Consider the following 19242-nt stretch of genomic DNA (forward strand, 5'->3'; position numbering starts at 1 on the left):
GCGGCGGGCGATGTGGGGCAGATACGTACCGATTGATTCGAGATCCATTTCTATGTGTTAGCGTCTCGATCTTCGGCCTCGACAACGGAACGTTACATGGAGCCCCACCACGTCAAACCTTCTTTTCCCCGTCTGCCCCGAAAGTCTGTGTGTCTGTGTCTGCGACGGTGACAGTCTGTCTCTGCCCGTCTCGTCCTGGGTCCCACGCCTCAGTCCCCCTCCGTCAGTGTGGGGCCCTGCTCCGATTGTGGAATCTTGGGGAGGCAAAGCGATGGTGCGCGCCGGTGCTTGGGTGCTTGCGAGTGAAACAAAGCGACAGAAACGAGTCCTTTGCCCATGTGGACCGGCCGTTGGTCAAGTAGTCTCTGACTCGGAGGGGTTCCAGAGTCACCTCGCGGTGCAACGGGCGACTATCGTGCCCAGTCCAGTGTCTCCAACGCTCCATCCCCCACCGACGGCACGTTGATGCGATTGCCCGTCGATACACTCGTCCTATCTCATACCACCATGTGTGGTGGCCAACCCTCTGTGACTGTGAGGGGCCATGACGAGGTTGCCAACGCCCTGGAACCCACGAGACTTCCATGCAAGCCGGGCCATGCCGGCACCGTTGCCTTTCGCCGCTCCGGTTGCAGAAGCGCCCTGCAGTGCCCGTGAATAATACCCGGATTTGCCCAGCGCTGCCTTTTGTTTCGGCTCTTGTTCATGGCGTCGATATTGAAGATTAAGCCTGCAGCCAGCTCTCCCTCTGCCCAACAACAAATCAGCGCACACCATCCAGTCTAACACCATGCCCATCGCCATTCCCAAGACGCCCAAGAATGGCATTACGAAATTCACAAACTGCCGCCTCGTGAAAGGTGACGCCCTGGTGCAGGAAGACATCTGGGTCAGCTCCGTCACGGGCAAAATCATCCACAGCCAGGCGGCATTCTTCGATGACCTCCTCCTGCCAGATGAGACCGTCAACCTCGGCGGTCGCATCGTGTCTCCCGGCATGATCGACTGCCAGCTCAACGGTGCCTTTGGCTTCAACTTTTCCACACTCCTCGAAGACATGTCTCAGTACGGCAAAAAGGTCCGGGAACTCAACAGGAAACTGGTGGCCACTGGCGTCACTTCCTACGTCCCAACGCTCACCAGCCAAAGACCCGAGCTTTACCAGAATGTAAATGTTCTTCAGTGCTGTATACTTCTAGAATACTGACCGATAACAGGCTCTCCCGTACCTTGGCCCATCTGGCGGCTCACAAGTGGCCTATGACGGTGCCGAGTCTCTCGGAGCCCACGTCGAAGGCCCGTTCCTGAACCCTACCAAGAACGGCATCCACAACGTCGATGTCCTGCAGCAGGCAGAGACATTCGATGACCTAGTCGAATGCTACGGCGCCGAGAACATCGAGCCTAGCGCCAACGGCGGCTCCATTCCAATCAAGATGATCACCGCCGCGCCAGAACGTGGGCGGATGACACAAATCATTCCTGAGCTGCGGGAACGAGGCATCATCTACTCCATCGGCCACTCGGAAGCGACGTACGAAGAAGCTTCGGCCGCGGTGGCAGCCGGAGCCACGATGATTACTCATCTCTTCAACGCCATGCGACCTCTTCACCACCGCAACCCCGGAGTCTTCGGTGTGCTGGGTATTGCAGAGAGTCTGGCGAGGCCATACTTTGGCATCATCTCTGATGGTATTCATCTGCACCCAACCACCATTAAGATTGCGTTCAACGCTCATCCGGATGGCTTCATCCTGGTTACTGACGCCATGCATATGATGGGTCTGGCCGACGGCTCGTATAAGTGGACGAATGGACAAGACGTCAACAACATTGTCAAAGTCGGATCCACGCTGTTGTTAGAGGGCACTGACAAAATTGCTGGAAGGTGAGCAGTCCGCATCATATTACGAAATTGTGCACTACTAACAACTGTCAGTGCCGTCACTCTGATGGAGTGTGTCAACAACTTCCTGCGCTGGTCCGGCACCGGCATCCCGAAGGCTCTGAAGGCTGTGACCGCGACTCCCGCAGAGATGCTCGGCCTCAAAGGCATCAAGGGCTCTTTGGAAGATGGAGCTGATGCGGATCTGGTCATTTTTTCTGAAGAAGTTAGAGACGGCGCCACCCAGCTCGTGGTAGACGAGGTTTGGAAGGCGGGAACGATGGTTTCGAGCCGGGAGGAAACCCAATCGCCCATCGCATAGAGTGTCCGAGTCAAGAAGGGGGAGGTTCATAAGACAAGACTGAAAAACAGGGTCGAGCCCTACAATAGACTGTAAATTCATAGAGCTGCTGTCCAAATATGTAGGTGGGCAAGCGGGCGGCATTAGGTATTTGATGTAAACGAGATTCAAAGATGATGGCCATGATGTAAGTGTCCTTGCAAACTGCCGACTTTGGCATCATCAGACCATTGCGTCCTTGCTTTGATCACATAAGTCCCGGATGACTTTACGAATTGACTGTTGCGGAACAGTACCTAGGTATCTCTCATTCGTATCGTAGAGTAAGGACTGGCTTATGTGAGATGGAGACTGTTATTCCACTCGCTGCACTGCGTACATGGTGACTGCTACGTGTTCATGACCAAAGTCCTTCCTTTTGGCCGGCACCTTGGGTATATAAAGAACATTGCGCATTTAATCCACTCAATAGCAAAAGCTACTTTTCAAAGTTCTTGCAGACCGTGTTAGTTGTGGAAACCAGTCTCTGTCCGCCATGGCTACCTCCGACGCTCCCCTTACTGCCCTCTACGAGGCCATCGAAAAGACTTTACGCGAGTTTCTCAACGGTTACGAGGACGCCTCGAAGGAAAACGACGCGTCACGCATCAATGCACCCTTGACACCGGATTGCAAACGCCACTTCATGCCCCCCTCATTCCTCCAGGCCATGGGCGTCCCGACTGATCTTGCCATTGGGAATGAGATGTACGAGGCCAGGTTGGCCACCACCCTCCCGGTTTACAGCACGAAGAGGACGGCGATCGACAATGTTGTCATCGACGTGCGGAAGAGGACAGCTGCCGCTACAACGATCCTCGACAGCGAATTCATCGACGGGGAGTCCACGAAGCTATATTTTGCATGGTTTATGCAGTTCACCGAGGACGGGTCACAAATAAAGGATGTTTGGGAGTACGCCGACAGCGTGGTACAACCCAGCATCTCAGCCAAGTGTCAGAAGCTCTTTGAAGAGCAAAAGGCCAAGGATTGAGCGGACTGCGGCATTACCAGATATGAGTTGATATCGTTATTGCAAGCCATCGTTTTCTACATTCGGTTCCAGTGAGGACATGTAGCACCTCTGGTGAGCTCATGTTGTAAGCCCCGATGCGTGGGAAGGCATATCGATGCGTGAGGTGATGTTTGCTCCAACCTGGAAGCCGACAATTACAGGGAGCTTTATCGTACTCGGTGGAGCTCATCTCCCCCGCCTAGGTGCCTGCCCGGTGTATTGGATCCCACATCTTTCGCTGGGGATGCTCCCAGTCGCGGTTGAATGGACCCCCCAGAGCAAACCCCATTAAGCGCCCCTCACTTGCCTCCACAGTGCGATAACGCCTGCAGCCGTTGACTTGCAGGCCAGCCAATGGCGGCAGACCAGCGGCCTGATAGGGGTTGGTGCGGCGTCTCTCCAGTCCAGGTCACCCACCACCTAACCTCCACGTCCACTCGGCTGCCCGTGGGTTGGCTCCAGACAGAAGAGATCCCTCCGCTTCTGCATTTCCATCCAGAGTCGCTCGGACAAGACATTCGCTACATACCTCGACGCCCACTCGCCAGCTTGCTTGCTTTTTGCAACAGGGTCTTTTTATTTTCCGTTTGTGTCTGTCCTTTATTTTTTCGACAACTCGCTGCCGGGCCTCGTCGTTTACTCGCCCTCCGGGCCGCCCAGCCACCTCTGATCGTCCATCGTGACGACGAGCGCAATTCGTCTGCCGGCGGCTGGCGCAGTCCTACCATGCAATGGCCGCGTTCCACTCATTGTCGTCCGGCGCGACGCCCGGCGATGGCATGAGCCTCAACAGCGCTGTCGTGGATGGCCTGGATTCCTCCATGTTTGACGATTCTCTGCTGTAAGCTTTCCGGGGCGGGAAACTTTCTGGAAGCGCCTGTCGCAGTTGGGATGGGAAGAAGTCAGACGACTAACAGTTTGCTGTCGCAGGGATACGGTCAACGGCGCCTTTCCCCCCATACCCTTCACTCCCACCTACGGATTCGAAGACTTCTCCGCCACGGGATTCGAAGACCCCTTCGCATATTCGAATCGAACCTTCGAGGCGCAGCCTGCCCCCGAGTTCAACCAGGACTCCCCCACCCAGGAGCTCGACAACAAGCTGCTCGGCTTCTCGGCGCCCACGCTCAAGGCGACGGTCGTTGACGGGAATGGACAACACATGGAACCTGGAATGACGGCCGAGCTGTACGGCATGTTCTTCGTCGCGGAGGACGTCTTTGGCGCCGACAACAACGGCCGTCCGCTTGAGCTTACCTGCTACCGTCGCAACCTGTGGCAGTGCTCTGGACAAGTCACGCTTCCGCGTCACATTACGCATGCCGTAGACGAGCAGGGCCGGCAGATACCCATTTTTGAGCTTGTCGCCTCCATCACTGCGATCGAGTCCATAGAGGGGAAAATAACGGAAATCATATCGATACCCTGGAAGAGCGCGCATCCCATCGGCGCCGAGGAGCCAAAGTCGTCTGGTGGCCCGCCCAACATTGTTCTGGATCTAGCCAACGGCCAGGAAGTCGATGCGAACAGAGTGTCGTTGCCGCTGTCATGGAAGAGGCTGCAGTTCAAGCATGCGACGGCAAACAACGGCAGGAGGAAAGGTCTGCAGCAGCATTACCTGGTGCAGATCAGCCTCTTAGGAAAGCAGCAGTCGGGGGAGTACATCAAGATTGCTGAAATCAGCTCTGGCCCGGTGATTGTGCGAGGTCGTAGCCCGAGGAACTTTGACAGTCGCAAAGACATCCCTCTGACGGGCGACAAGAAGCTTGAAAGGAGGAGCAACAGCGATGCGTCTGCCTCTGCTCCGCCTCATAAGGACAATGGCATGGCAACTCCGGTCCCGAAATACCAACCGTCCTACAACCTTCAGGTACACAACGCTGCTTCGACTTACGGATTCAATATGCTAATGGCTCATAGCAACCTCCAGAATGGAGCACGTCTCAACTGTACAGAGAGACGAGCAACAGTCAGCCTCCTGCAAAGAAGCTGGCGCTGTCTCCGGGGATGTCTCGGCCACCGATCCCAGCGTGGTCTTCAGAGCCCGCACGACAGGCGGCAAGGCCTTCAATGTCAAGCTCACGGCCCGGCATCTCAGGCCCCATTAACCTGTCATTGTCGGAAGACGAGAGAAGCCCAAACAGGTCCAACTCGGATATTTCGAGCCCGCAGTTTACAAAATCCATTGCGGCCGCCGTGCACAACACAAGTCAGAGTCCCAAAGAAGAGGATGATCTGCTGTACGAATACTTTCCACTCAGCGTGGACGACTGGTGAGTCTCTCGTGAATCCGCCGACTGTGCGATAACTTAGAAACAATAGGATGCCGCCAGTGGAAGCCATCTACCGACCTCATGTCGTTCACCACACAATTGTGCCGCCCGAGATCAAGGCACAGCAATTACGCAGCAAGAGCAAACGCATGTTCACAGCCGAATCGTAATGATGATTTTGGACTGGATGTATCATCTTGGTATTCATACCCCTCGGCATGTATTTGCCTGATAGGGATCTATTTGAAATGATTTAACGAAGCCGCCTCATGGGTTTGAATGTATTATAAGCTAATGGGGTCACCTGCTCGGCCATCGGGAGGCCGAGTCGCACAGCAAGTGCAGGACATGCGGACAGCACGGAAAATAGGAAGGCGAGTCAGCGGCGGGACACGTGGTTATACCCGGATCTAGTGACATTGAATGATTCAGAAAGAATATACTCATCCACAGCCTGCGATGGGCTGGGTGATTCAACTGCCCGCTGCTATTGTGTGATGGTCTATGTTCTGGCCAATCACATGACACGATGTTGGAGAACCAAATGTACCTCGTCCTGGCGAGCAGCACAAACTCCAACTCAACCCCACAATCTATTCTCATTCATCTCATCTTTTTAAGGTAACGTACACGGCGAGCCCTGCTCTTCTCTCTTTTAACAATGTCTATGCACCCTCTCCGAGTTTTATCCGTTCTTGCGATCCATGTCTCATGATTCCCTTTAATTTGGGCCCTTTCTACTATGCTACATTCTGTTTGGCCCATCAAACAATCACACGAGCAGCCAATGCTCTTTGCGTCTAGCGAGTGACTGGGCAGCAGCGAGTTACGGCTCGGCTTACAATCAATGAAGCGCTCACTGCCATGCAACCGGGCATGCGTTCTTCCTTTCTCTCTCAACCGCCGTCTCATCGGCGTCTAGGCGCCAACGGCGTTCACCCGCAGCTGCTGCTCCGGGTTAGGAGTCAACCGCCGCGCAAGCGCCGGCTCGGGGATGCGGGAAGCCATGCGATCGGGTACCAGATCGGGGGTGTTTGATCTTGAAATGGACGACTGCTGCTGCTCGGGGTTCGGCGTCAACCGTCTTGCCAGGGCCGGCTCGGGGATGCGGTTGGCCATCCTGTCGGTGACGAGGTCGGGCGTCACGGCCCGGAGCTGTTGCTCTGATGGGGTCTTTGTGCGGGACTCCATGCTCTCGAAGACGAGCTCAATATCCGGGGACACCGAGCGGACGGGGTACTCCGTGGCGGGAGACGCTCTGAGGAGACGGGAGGTGGTGGGCTGAGGGTGGTGGATTGTCGGGGTCGAAACCTCGTCGACGACCGTCACGGGGATGGGGCCCGGACCGGTGCGGATCTTGGACGGGAGGATCTGCTCGAAGCCCTCGGCCTTTGCGACCTTTTCGATGCTCTTGAAGTACTGAGGTGTTGTGTCAGCGGACAGTTTCCGAGACGCGTGCGGGGTCTCTCTTACCTTGACAGTCTTGACCTGCAACTCCAGCGTCGCGTCCTCGTCGACGATGAGCATCGGGTGGGGGTGCAGCTGCAGGCTGGAGAGGGTCCACATGTGGTTGACGCCCTGCTCGATGCACTTCTGGAGGGCGAGCGCCTTGCGCGCGCCGATGATGATGGCGACGACCTCGCGGGCCTCGAGGACGGTCTGGACGCCGACGGTCAGGGCGAGGCGAGGCACCTTGCTGACGTCGTTGTCGAAGAAGCGGGAGTTGGCGAGGATGGTGTCGTAGGCGAGCGTCTTGACCCTGGTGCGGGACGCGAGGCTGGAGCCGGGCTCGTTGAAGGCGATGTGGCCGTCCTCGCCGATGCCGGCGAGGAAGAGGTCGATGCCGCCAGCGGCCTTGATCTTGGCCTCGTAGGCGACGCACTCGGCCTCCAGGTTGGGCGCGTTGCCGTTGAGGATGTTGACGTTGTTGGGGTGGATGTTTACGTGGGAGAAGAGGTGCTTCCACATGAAGGAGTGGTAGCTCTCGGGGTGGTCCCTCGGGATCCCGACGTACTCGTCCTGGCATGATGTCAGGTTGCTGAAGGCGAGGGCATCGGAGACGTCACGGGAAGACATACCATGTTAAAGGTGATGACATTTTCAAACGAGATCTATCAACAACACCGTCAGCCTCCTTAGCTGCCCGCGAAGAGCACGAGCAAGACTTGATTCATACCTCTCCGGCCTTGTACCTCTGAACAAGAATCTTATATACGCCCAAGGGACTGCTTCCCGTAGGCAGGCCAAGCACGAATGGGTGTGCGGGGGTGGGACTGAAGTGCTTGATCCTGTCGACGATGTAGTTGGCCACATAGGCGCTGGCAGCGTCGGCGTCGTCGCGGATAATCAGCCTCATCTTGAACGGGGGATCTACAGAAGGAGGATAGCGTTGGATTGCAACGATACGAGGATGGGTGTGGAAATAAGCGCAGGGAATGATAGAAAAGGGTAGGTTCTAGGCGAGTTGGGTGTCTATTCTCGAGAAAGAGGACGGGAAACAGAGCCATACGAGGGAGACAAAGCTGAAGAGACCCTCCTTATGAGGGACTAAACTCAGCTTCGACGGTGGCCCAAGGTTCGGGCGGTTTCCCCCATACCCATTCCCTCAAACCGTCCTCCCCCTTGAGGGGTTCCCCGTCGCAGCACAGCTGACATCACAGACTTTTTGCGGTAACGGCAATCTGCCCCCAGAAAGTCTGCTGAAGATTTGCGCCGTGGTGGAGGGATGGAACGTCACTGCAACTTGCTATCGGTGGTGTTTGAAAGTCCCACCACCCGGGCGTCCGTCCCACTGTGACCGGCTCGCGGGGAGGGGCCATCATCAACGTTGCCAGTCGCAGGTATCGGCCGAGTCACCTGGTTTCAGTGGTTGGATGTCGAGGCTCTGGAGCGGGAACCGCGGAGGGTTGAGGGTGGCCAGCCATCAACTTGATAACTGGAGCTCTTGATTCTGGCAGGCAGTGAGCAGCACACTTGTAGCACTCCCCCATTCTAAAGTCGGCCATCATCGTCATCCATCAGTTTAGACTCGCCATGGCCCGACGGCCGCGGGCAGGGGTCGGCATGTCAGTGTGGCGGTGGTGGGTGTTGGACGAGCCAGGTGGTCGGGTCGATATCCCAGACGTGTGTGGAGGCTGTTCGATGCCAGGAAAGTTCGCGACGCTACCTACTGCATAGTAAGGTACGCACGGGTGGCGAGGCCGTCGTCGGCGCGCGCGGGGGCCAGCTCGTCCACGTCCGTGAGGCCAGGTCCCTGGTTTTACAACGATGGCAATGTATGTACGATCTGGCGGCGGCTGACCATTTTGTGCTTTGCATGCAACTGATACGTTAGACGTGGGGGACTAGCAGCCGAGGCTACTGATAACGATCCAACGTGACGGGCATAAGAACCGTTTGCCGTTTGCCGCCCGCCGCGTGGGACTTGGGCCTGGCTCGGAGAAATACAAAAGGTGTCATGGTGGACGGCTCGTGTTAGTGGTTGTGTGCCGCTCTCTCTCGACGATTTCTAGCTCAACACGTTCAACGCAAGTGAGGTGTAGTTCGAAGGCCGCCAAGAAACGTGTTGATGGATGATTCGGCATTGACAGTGTTGTGAGACAAGAAGCAGATTGATGAAGTTCCCCCTCATGTTGGACTGGGGACATGGCAATCCTGCATCGCCGCTGATCGCATCGACAGCTTTGTTGAAGATGCAGAGTCTCCGTCATCTGTCACAGCAGGACCCCTGTTCAATGTTTCTTCCTGGTGGTGTTGGTTGTTGCATGTTCCTCTGGCGGCGGGTCTTAACAATTTCCACCGAGGGGCCTCGTCCGCACGCGCTAAGCAGCAGGTCTTACACCTGAGTGGTCGCTGGAGAAAGCCCCTCCATGAATCCGCTTTCGTCTGATTCGGTCAGCCACCACCTGACGGATACAGTGCCCCTCCAATGGAATTCGCTATCAGAGGCAACGTTACAGCTGGAGGGGCGACGCATCCTTTCCGCATTGCACCTCTCAACCACGCGCGGCGACAGCGACATCCTGCCAACCCAGCGGACGGGTTCAGCTGGTCTGGTCTGGCCTGAGCTGAGATGCCAATGGCTCGTCGTACTTTACCTGGGTCTCCATAGCTCACTTACGGCAGTAACAATCAGTGGCTCCCTCAGTCGAACCAGCGCACCGCGTTTCAGCACAGCGTCTTCTTCTCTCATTGTTGCTGTTCCATCCCTCCTCCGTCTTGCTCCAAACGTCTTGCGGTGCAGAGGAGCCTCTGGTTCTTTTCACTGCCGGCTCGTAGCAGTTGATTGTTGCACCGAAATCTACTGTGCTTCTCCCGACGACCCAGTCTTCCATGCGTCCCCCCTAAACACCATCCCATACCACGCTCTCGCATCCACCTTCCTCCGCCGCATCCAACCCCGTCGACGAACGGCATACGGCCCCCAAGGCAGGTGGACTGGATTATCGCGTCTGGGCCGAACTAGGCCATACGAACATGCCCTAGGACTGCCGTCAGTCGCCCCATTGCCTGTGCGACGTTGGAGAGGAAACGCGAGAGGCCCTCCTTGGCTGGTGGTTCCCGCTCGAGTCTCACTCTCACCGTGGACCTCCGCATGGTCTGGTGCCCCCAAGGCCTTCTCTCCGTACCCTAGCGGCCATCTCTCACCTCCTGTAACCACATTGGCCGTTGGTCGCTTTCGCCATCGCCGCTCTCTTGTGCTTGTTCAGTCCACCGCCAACGCGCTCCAATACGACATCCAACCGGCCAGCTCGACGGACCAAGGCCAGCTCCCGGCAGGTTCCATCCTGCTCGGTGCGAGCTCCAGTCACCCTTGTTCCCCGGCCTGTTCCTGTCGATCCGCTCTCGACACCGTCTGGTGGCCGCCGTGGAGTGCTGTTTAAACCTCGTTTGCGACATCTCTGCGACCCTCCCTCTTCCTCCATTCCTCCGTCTCACTCATCTTGCTCCCGTCACCTCTCCGGGGACATGGCTCGTGCCTTGCTCCGTTTATTTACCCGCCATTTTCTCGTCAGCTAAATGATACGGCACCGTCCGACACCAAATCTCCTTCGTTCGAATCTTGGGTCCTTGTCATGCACCGAATTACTCCTGCCATGACGTTCCCGAAATCACTTCTGGCCGCCGTCGTCAAGCAGCTGCTGCGGGGCAAGTCCCTGATACAAGCCATCCTCGCATTCTGGATCACCCCCCAGACCGTTTCCGGGAAGCAGTCCAGGACGTCGTCAACAGTCGAGTGTTCCAAGTCCGCGGCGTCTCTCTACCCACGGAGGATCGATGAGTTCCTGAAGGAGGCCGAGGACCTGCTGCTGGGCCCTCTCGCCGGCGATGGCCTCCTCGAGCTGTCCAATGCCCTGAAGGCGCAGTTTCGGGACAAGTTGCAGACCAGCATGGCATGTATGTTGCCGTCGTACAACCACCAACTTCCCGCCGGGCACGAAGTCGGTCAGTATCTGGCGCTGGATGTGGGGGGATCGACCCTGCGTGTTGCACTGGTAGAATTGCGGGGCCGCGGTGCCAAGGGCCGCGAGAGCGAGATCGTCCGCCTCAGTTCCTTCGTGATCGATGCCGACATCAGGAACTTGGAGGGCATGGCATTCTTCGACTGGATGGCGGAAAGGATATTGGAAACCATTTGTAAAGACGGAGAGGACCCGTCACGGCCCATGCCCATGGCCGTGTCTTGGAGTTTCCCCATTGAGTAAGCACGCCACATCGGACGTATGATGTCAAGCTAACAAGGTGCAGACAAACGTCGCTGAAAGGCGGCCGTATTCATGGCATGGGTAAAGGGTTCCTCGCCGCCTACGGACTCATGGGCCAGGATCTCGGCGAGGTCATCGAGAGCGCGTGTAAAGCCAAGGGCATGAACGCCGTCCTCAAGGCGATTGTCAACGACGGCGGCGCCACCCTCCTCTCGCAAGCCTATATCCACTCCGCCACTCGCTTCGGCCTCATCCTCGGCACCGGAGTCAACATCGCCGCACATCTTCCCGTATCCGTAATCGGAAAACCGAAATTCGGCGAGCGGCCGCAGGAGTGGTGGGACGAGGCCCGTGATGTAATCGTCAACACCGAGCTCGGCATGTTTGGGCAGGATATTTTGAGCGTCACGCGGTGGGATAGATCATTAAAGCAGGGGCATCCGAGGCCAGATTTCCAGCCTCTGGAGCAGATGGTGAGCGGAATGTACTTGGGTGAGATGGTGAGGTTTGCATTGATTGAGGCGATTCACACAACTGGGCTTTTTGGCGGCGTGGTGCCCAAGTCGCTCGATGAGCCGTATTCCTTGAAATCGGAGACGATATCAGCCATTGAAGGGTAACGTTTGCCACCGTATCGTGCCGTGTAACGTCTGCTAACGTGCGCCACAGAGATACGTCGCCACTCTTCACATCATCCATCGAAGTCTTCATCTCCCGTCACCCGTCATCACACACGCCGACGTCATCTGACATGGCGGCCCTCCGCGACCTGGCGTCTTTCGTGTCGAGGAGGTCGGCGGCAATCATCGCTGCATGCTTGCACGCAGTCTGGGCACTGCGCCTGGAGGCGCTGGGCGAGGAAGACGTGGAGTATGCTGGCTCTGAACGGCTAGAGAAGGAGTGCGGTCTGGAGAAGACCACGGTGGCGTACAACGGCAGCGTGATTGAGCATTATCCGGGGTACCTGGCGATGCTGCAGGAATACGTGAGCGGGCTCGTCAATAGGGAGGATAGGAGTATCGACCTCGTCCCGGCAAAGGAGAGTTCGTTGCTGGGCGCGGGTGTGGCTTTGGCGACGTGTGACGTTGCGGCAACAGGGGCTTAAAAAGACATCACCAGTCGCGGGAGGGATGGTGAAGACGTAATCGTGGGCACCCTTCACATGAGACGAGGGCAGCCTTAGTAAATCTGGAGTCGCATAATATCATAAAGCGGGAATCATGTTTTTTAAGTCGCACATCGACCATGCGTCGTCGAAAGCTCATGTCATTGACCATGGGTATCTTGCCGTGCCCATTCCGAAACGCCCCTATCAGTGATTCGATCGTGAAATACTGTAAAACACACCGTCAAAGCTTTTGCTTCCCGCGCTCACTCGTCGTCATCGTCAATTGCCTCGACCTTGCGCTTTCTCCTTTCTCGTTTGACCTGGCGCGGCGCATCTTCGTCGGCGTCCTCGTCTGGACTGCTGCTACCCTCCTCCTCTGCGAGCCGCTGCAACTCCTGGGCGCGCTTCATCTTGCGCAGGATCACGTTGTCGTCGTAAAAGTCATCCACGCCGAATTCCTGCTCATGTCAGTGTTTCTTCTCAGCCTCGCCAGCGCTAGACGTACCTTGGAGCAGCCGGCCACGACACACTGCGCGCGTCTGTTTGGTGCCTTGTTCAACATCTCCGTGATCCACTGCTTCTCGTACGTGTGGTTGCAGACGCGGTTGCTAAATGGCTCCTTCAACTCCTGCATCGACAACGGACACCTGTAATCTCGAATCTCGCCGGCAATGACCAGGTCCTCGTCCTCGTCGTCGTCGTCCGCTGCGCCCCCCTCGTCCTTTACGTTTTGAGCAGCACCGGCCATACGAGGCATCACGGGGTTCCCCTCGTCGTCGAACCACCGCTTGGCATTGGGCAGCGTGGGGCCCGAGTCGCCGTGCACTGCGTCGTGCAGCAGCTTCTTGAAGCCGGCGTAGTCGTTGTTGAGGGCGTAGCGCTGGTAGACGTTGAGGTTCTGGTACTCCCGCGTCTTGTCGGCCCTGTGCTGACGCAGGGTGTCGATGACGGATTGCTCGGGCGGCGCCTCATCCTCCATCTGGGTGTCTCCCTCCCCGTCCTCGTCGCCATTCTGCTGCTGTCTCCGCCGCGACCTCGCCGGCGCGGCAGGGAGAGTCTGGAAGTAGTCCGCCGTCTCCGCCAGCGCCTTCTTGTCGTCCTCGACCTGCGCCTGCCTGTCGAGCAGGTCGCGCAGGGCGGCCTCGACGTCCCTCGTGAGGCCCGGGACCTCGGCGTCCAGCGCGGCGGCGTGCGCCTCGACCTGCTCCTCGCGCTGCGACTTCTCCTGGCTGCTGTCCGACTCGGCGCGCTTCGCGGCGATGCGCCGGAGCTGCTCGTGGCGGTCGCGGGTGGCGTCGTTGACCTCGGCGACGCTCTGGCTGAGGTTCGAGATGGACTGCTTGATATGGGATGCGTAGCGGTGGACGTCACGGCTGTTGGAGAGCTCTGAGATGGCGCGCTTGGCCTGGTCTGTGAGGGGGCACGCGAGGGGCTCGTAGGGCGGGAGGTCGACGTCGTCTTCGTCCACGACCTGTCGTTCGGGGCGGCGCTGGGTCGGCCTGCGGCGTTCGAGGACCGGCATGTTGATGGTATCTTGGTCTGGTCGGTAGCGGTTGATTCTCAGATGTGTGGTGTGAACGGTGTCGCAGATGGCCGGGGAAGAGTGGCAGCCAAACTGACGTCGAGATGCTGGCTGGAATTTTTGGCTGACAGAGGAGACGCGACGTGCCGTGGCGCGTTGGTGGGGTCGGAATTGATGCACTTTAAACAGCGGGGGTGGCCCTTGCATGGCCCGGGGTATGTCAGGTACGTATCGTTGCCCGACCTTCAACTTCACCTCGTCGTCAAAAATGCAGTTCTGACGGTCTGATAGCGATGTTAATGGCATCACAGTTTCATCTTAGTACTATTTGAGATCAGTGGTCGAATTATTAAGATCATGTTTGCAAACTACGTAAGCGTTGGTGTTGAATCTGGACTGTAGAGACTGGCGAGGATGCAAAGCTCTGGTGTAAGTGAGTGATATTGGTCGCGGATATCATCTTTGGCTTCATCTTCATTTCCGAGACTTGTTGCCTTCAGATGCTGTTAAATTCCGAGGTCATACTAATCGAGCTTAATTGCGTGTGAAAATACTGTTCAGAGAGGTCAGCTGTTCCTGCTACAGAAGCAAGTGAGTCCACCGCACCTGCCACTGGCGCGTTGTTTCCCTTATAGCCAACTCACCGTCCAGATCCCGCAACAATTGGTGCGACCACCATCGCAAGATAGCCTAGTGGTGGATTGTATGCCTGTTTTCGGCAAAGCTCGGTGGTTCGAGTTCTTTAGGTGGCTCTACATATCTCCGGTGGCCGCCCATTGTTTTTTCTTTTTTTATATTTTCAACTTTCCACACTCGACCGGTAAGCTTCTTGAAGCCTCTACAAGCATGCGAGTCGGTCTATTTCTTGGGAAGGCCAGACTGGTCCATTTGAGCCGGCCACTGTAAGTGAGATGCTTGACATGTCCTTCAGAACAATGTCAGTCGCGCAACTGACCGACTTATACTGATTGCTTTGACTAGTTAACTAACTTATTTAACTCGTTAAAATGTAGAGGTTAATTCATAGCCCAGGCCTATCGCACTCACGGCACCCGTTAATGTCATGGGAACACCCTCTCTCCGTCTCAACAGCGCGCCCATCGAGTTCATGAGCAGAGATGTGGTCAGCATTCTCAGGCCTATGCTTCACCCCATCTTCTGTCTCTGCGATGTCCCGTGCCTCCTCGTATGCATCCTGGCGCTCCTAAAACAGCTCATTTGCCTCATCCAGAGCTCTCTTCACCTCTTCCAGAGAAGTCGCCTCGGGCCCGTCGTATCCCTTCTGGTTCTCTTCCTTGGTGGCCCCTGGCGTTCGACCGAGAAGACAGCATCTGACGCCGTCAATCACCAATGCCTCGTCAATGATACGAGGGTCTCCAATGACAGCCGCAACGCGACCAATCTTGCGCCGGAAGTCCTGGTTCTCCCTCTCCATTCGCGCCATACGGGCGTCAATATCACGGCTCTGTTTTTTCCATCGTGCGACATTTTAGAGCTTTCTGGGTCTGATAAACTTGGTCGGAGGCCATCACCAGATGTTATCTTATACAGCAAGGACTTGCTGATGGAGTGACACATGTCCGTGGGCTGAATGACCGCTTCTCACGACAATGACTACTTACCTCCACTGATCACCTGCACGCATCAAGATGTTCCTGAACTGTTCAACCGTAAAAGTGTTTCAGAGTATTCTAACAACTCTTCATCCGCCTTCGAGGGCGTGATTCATTCTATGTACATGGGGCTCTCGTGTCTCCGTAGATTCGTTCATCCTCCGCAACGAGCCCGTCAGGTCCCAATCCTAGCTTCTTTGTATATCATACACTCGTAGATATCTTGCCGTCCCATGTGGTAAGTAACTAAACCAAATATTCGGAAAATGCTGTAAATCAAACGCCCAATGCCGGTAAACTTCATGTCTCGTGCCCTCCCTTTCACCCTCATTATCTTTCGTCCCAAATCATTTTTGTTTTCTTCACTGCCTCATCAGGCATCATGCATGCGCCCGACGTGAGAGTAGAGACCCCTTGCGTTGGGGCATTTGTCCACGATGTTGCAGTGAAGCAGTAGCAGCAACACAACGCAGTCGGCGAACCCGCCGAGATCAGTCGTCGACAATCTCATCACTGCTGCTGCTACTCGACCCAGACGTCACACTCATGCTCTGGCGAGCGACGTGGACTAATCTGTAGATGCCGAACGCGACACCGGCGAGGACGATGAAGAGCACGATGACGATGATCGCAATGACGTCGTTTTGCTTGACCATGGCTGCGGCGGCCGGGGTTCAGGGTCTTCCGTCGAGCCCGAAGCTGACGGAGACACCTGCGGAGGAGGAGAGTTTGGTCGGGGGTGGTGGAGAAAGAACAGACGGGTCCGATGGAGCGGAGTCGCCGTGGGCCGTGGAATGCGTGATGTGTCTGTGTGTCTCGGGAGACGTGCTGAGTTCAGAACGTTGGCCGTTGGAAAAAAAGTCGTTTTTGGGCCAAAACTCTGCAGTTTAAAATTAGTCAATTGTCTCGAGGGGGAAAATTCCTCAGAGAAGGAGGTCGTACCCAATGGTTGATGGCCTGCAGCTGTCTGGCTAGCTCCCCGCGATGTACAAGATACTTTTGCGGCTTCCGGAGTATAGGCCCCGATGGTGGACGGCGTGGGGTGCGGTTTGGCCGAAGAACAACGACGGTTGTCTATCTCAAAAGACCGAAGAAAAAACTTATTTTCGAGTCGCGAGATCGAGGCTTTTCGTGCAGCGTATCAAAAGGAAGAGAGAAAGCAAATCCAGGAAAACCCGTGTGGAATGCAGCCGGGCAGCGCAGCGTTAAAAGGCAGCGTTGCCCCGCCACCAGGTTTCCCAGAGAAGTCAATAAAATGGGAGAGGCTGGAAAACCGCGACCACGCAACGCCGGCACCACACACACCACGACCCCAACCGCCCGCGAAACAGGGGTCTAAAGCTGCTTTTAGTGGGCCGCCCAGGCAGGGATTTCAGCGCACCCAACCTCGCGGGTGCCGCATCCTGCAGGTTTTCCCCCGTCGTCCCGGGCTGGGCACTTGTACATTCACCGCAATCCTTTGGTGGCGGTCTACCTTTGCGGTCTGGCTCCTGTCCTGGTTCCTGCGTCTGACGGCGACATCCGCTTTGGACAGCCCTGTATCCTCTCTTCCCCTTCATGAATTTGAGACTGACAGTCACGGCTGACGTGGGGCCATTGGCGGCGGCGCATTGGGTGAGTCCCGGAAGTCAAGACTTGTCTTGCCTGCGAACTAGTGCGCCTCGTTCCTGGTTTGACCTGAAGATCTCAAGCTAGCTCGTGTAGACGTGACGATGGAGGCTACACCACATTCAGAGACCACACCAAGAAGGCCAAGCGGATCAAGGTGAAGCATCAAATTTACCCTGGCACTACATCCCTATCGCACATCGTCTCGCGGTGCCCCGCTTCGAGACGCAGGGCACTCGTCTCCCGCAAACCGCATGTCCTATTTACAGGTTGGGTCTGGCGCGGATTCTTTTGAGAACCCCATGCGCATGACTGATCGAAAAGAGCAATTCCGAAATCCATGAAAGCCTCCTGATAAGGATGCCATCAGCCCGAACGCCGTTCCCACGTAAAACAACACAACATGACGTCCTTTTGTTGATTCACATCTCAGCCTCTGGCGCAGTCTTCTCAGGGAAATGGTTATCAGCATCCGCCTCGGGCTCTGACTTGACGATTCGGATGTGTTTCTCATAGAAGCGGAGCATCTGTGACGCAATTAATGTCTGCTCTCTTCAAGAGAGGACAGGAGAACTCACCTTCTGCGGGCATCGCTTGTACACCACCTCGGTAGGGTGCTTCGTCTTTTGGCCGTTCTTCCAGTTCAAGTAGATGACCAGCGCCCCCGAAACCTCATCTTGGCATGCATCAATGCTCTCAACATCCTCTTCCCAGCTGCCGCTGGGCAATGTCCACGGCTTGGCCTTGGCGGCGGCGACTGCGGAGGCGGGAGGGGTCGAATCGGCCGGGTGGCCGTTGCGTCTGGACTTCTTGGTGGTCGCTGGCGGCGTGGATGAAGCAGCAGGGCGGCCGCGCTTCTTGGTAGTCTTGGCCTTGGTCTTCTGCTCGAATAGTGCCTCGCGGCCACCAATCGCTCTGAGGTACTCTTCCAGAATCTCGGCTGCGCCCTCCCTATGAGTATGTCAGCATCAGAACAATAAGCATCGATCGCAGCATGCGCTCGGCACGTAACGTACTTCAGCGAGTCCTCTGGCTCCCAGGTCTGATCCGCCTTCTTCTCGTAGCCCTCCCACTTTACTCTGAAGTTGACCAGTCCCTAAAACAGAAGTCAGCTGGGGGCGCAATCAGCGGGCGGAGGAGCGCATACATCATCGCCGACCTGGTGGTCGAGAATCTTCTCAACGACATATCTATGGCATCATTAGCGCCAGAGTCCCCCCCAGTACTATCTGTCGCGCGACACGCACTCGTCGGCCTCGAGGTCCTCGTCATCCTCGTCCTCGTCTTCGTCATCGTCTCCGTTGGCGGCAGCACTGCCATTCAGATCGCCGGTAACCTGGGGGATGTCGAGGTCGCTCTTAGTGTCACTAACGTCATCCGCAATGTCGACCGATCGGCTCTTTCCGCGGGTCTCCTTGACGGGGACGATGATGTCGCCGCCAAAGTCGGACTGCTCGTCGTCGCTGATGGCTGCAGCGCGGGTCAGTGCCTTGTTCTTTCTGCCTCGGGACTTTCTGCGCGTCATCTTGGGCGATGGGGGGTGATTGGGACAATGGTCGCGTCGGGCGGGTGGCTGTCGCAAAGAAGACGCGCTTGGTGATGATGCGCGAATGGTGGTGTGGGGAGGATGGGAGCTTACCAGGAGGCATTGCGTCGGTTTTTTATCAGGCAGAAATTTCTGGAATATCCAGAGAATACGTGAATGGGAGTTGCGCACTCAGGCAGGAAGCATCGACACGCGCAACAATGGGAAGGTGCGATTGAGCAGCTGTCCTAGCTTTGCCTCATGCTCGGGAGAATGTGAGGCTAGTGCCGCGTCGTGCCACTGCCACATGTGGCTTGGTGCATGTCATGTGATATACACTCCAGCCACAAGCCGGGTCGGCGCATGCTTTCCCGACTTCCATCCCGATGCTTTCCTTCCACACGGGACCCCGTCCTTCTGAAAAGAGCTTGTGTGGATCCTCCGAACCGGTGGACCAAGCTCCAAGATCTGTCCCGAGAAGCTTCACCAGGATGGGAAGTTGATCTGGTGTGATGGGGAGGTGCGTCTGGGCTTGACTCTGCCACTCCGATATCGTAAATTTGGTGCCTTGGAATCGATTTCAATCGGTGAGGCAGCTCTACATGCGATTCGCACACCTACGGAATCACATCTCATCTCCATCGATCT

At 56.5% G+C, this 19242-nt stretch overlaps 5 protein-coding genes and 2 pseudogenes across 7 annotated transcripts; 2 read left to right on the forward strand and 5 right to left on the reverse strand.

Annotated features, from left to right (window-relative positions):
- The first annotated feature begins 790 nt into the window (after positions 1 to 790).
- GCG54_00002646 lies at positions 791 to 5683 on the forward strand (annotated as a pseudogene). Its single transcript has 7 exons — positions 791 to 1168; positions 1218 to 1888; positions 1940 to 2168; positions 4034 to 4081; positions 4171 to 5110; positions 5161 to 5513; positions 5563 to 5683. Coding segments are annotated over exons 1-7 (2740 nt in total).
- Positions 5684 to 6431: 748 nt separating this feature from the next.
- On the reverse strand, positions 6432 to 7869 carry GCG54_00002647 (Glucosamine-6-phosphate isomerase 1; the record flags this gene model as incomplete). The annotated part of the gene is made up of 4 exons (XM_045402735.1): positions 6432 to 6932; positions 6987 to 7532; positions 7592 to 7624; positions 7690 to 7869. 4 exons carry the CDS (start codon positions 7867 to 7869, stop codon positions 6432 to 6434), a joined length of 1260 nt encoding a protein of 419 aa, XP_045269353.1.
- A 2612-nt stretch (positions 7870 to 10481) lies between these two features.
- Positions 10482 to 12323, forward strand: GCG54_00002648 (annotated as a pseudogene). Its single transcript has 3 exons — positions 10482 to 11214; positions 11262 to 11834; positions 11888 to 12323. Coding segments are annotated over exons 1-3 (1742 nt in total).
- Positions 12324 to 12589: 266 nt separating this feature from the next.
- Positions 12590 to 14132, reverse strand: GCG54_00002649 (E3 SUMO-protein ligase nse2; the record flags this gene model as incomplete). Its single annotated transcript, XM_045402736.1, has 2 exons — positions 12832 to 14132; positions 12590 to 12784 (listed from the first exon to the last, which is right to left on the reverse strand). The coding sequence occupies exons 1-2, from the start codon at positions 14053 to 14055 to the stop codon at positions 12590 to 12592; spliced, it is 1419 nt and encodes a 472-aa protein (XP_045269354.1). The 5' UTR covers positions 14056 to 14132.
- A 920-nt stretch (positions 14133 to 15052) lies between these two features.
- GCG54_00002650 (uncharacterized protein) lies at positions 15053 to 15292 on the reverse strand (the record flags this gene model as incomplete). The annotated part of the gene is made up of 1 exon (XM_045402737.1): positions 15053 to 15292. One exon carries the CDS (start codon positions 15290 to 15292, stop codon positions 15053 to 15055), a length of 240 nt encoding a protein of 79 aa, XP_045269355.1.
- Positions 15293 to 15952: 660 nt separating this feature from the next.
- GCG54_00002651 (uncharacterized protein) lies at positions 15953 to 16117 on the reverse strand (the record flags this gene model as incomplete). Its single annotated transcript, XM_045402738.1, has 1 exon — positions 15953 to 16117. The coding sequence occupies one exon, from the start codon at positions 16115 to 16117 to the stop codon at positions 15953 to 15955; it is 165 nt and encodes a 54-aa protein (XP_045269356.1).
- A 1374-nt stretch (positions 16118 to 17491) lies between these two features.
- Positions 17492 to 18594, reverse strand: GCG54_00002652 (Chromatin-associated protein swi6; the record flags this gene model as incomplete). Its single annotated transcript, XM_045402739.1, has 5 exons — positions 17492 to 17596; positions 17648 to 18020; positions 18086 to 18165; positions 18217 to 18259; positions 18317 to 18594. 5 exons carry the CDS (start codon positions 18592 to 18594, stop codon positions 17492 to 17494), a joined length of 879 nt encoding a protein of 292 aa, XP_045269357.1.
- Between the last annotated feature and the right edge of the window lie 648 nt (positions 18595 to 19242).

This window comes from Colletotrichum gloeosporioides, assembly GCF_011800055.1.
Source record: "Colletotrichum gloeosporioides strain Lc1 chromosome Unknown consensus_13, whole genome shotgun sequence".
NCBI lineage: Eukaryota > Fungi > Ascomycota > Sordariomycetes > Glomerellales > Glomerellaceae > Colletotrichum > Colletotrichum gloeosporioides.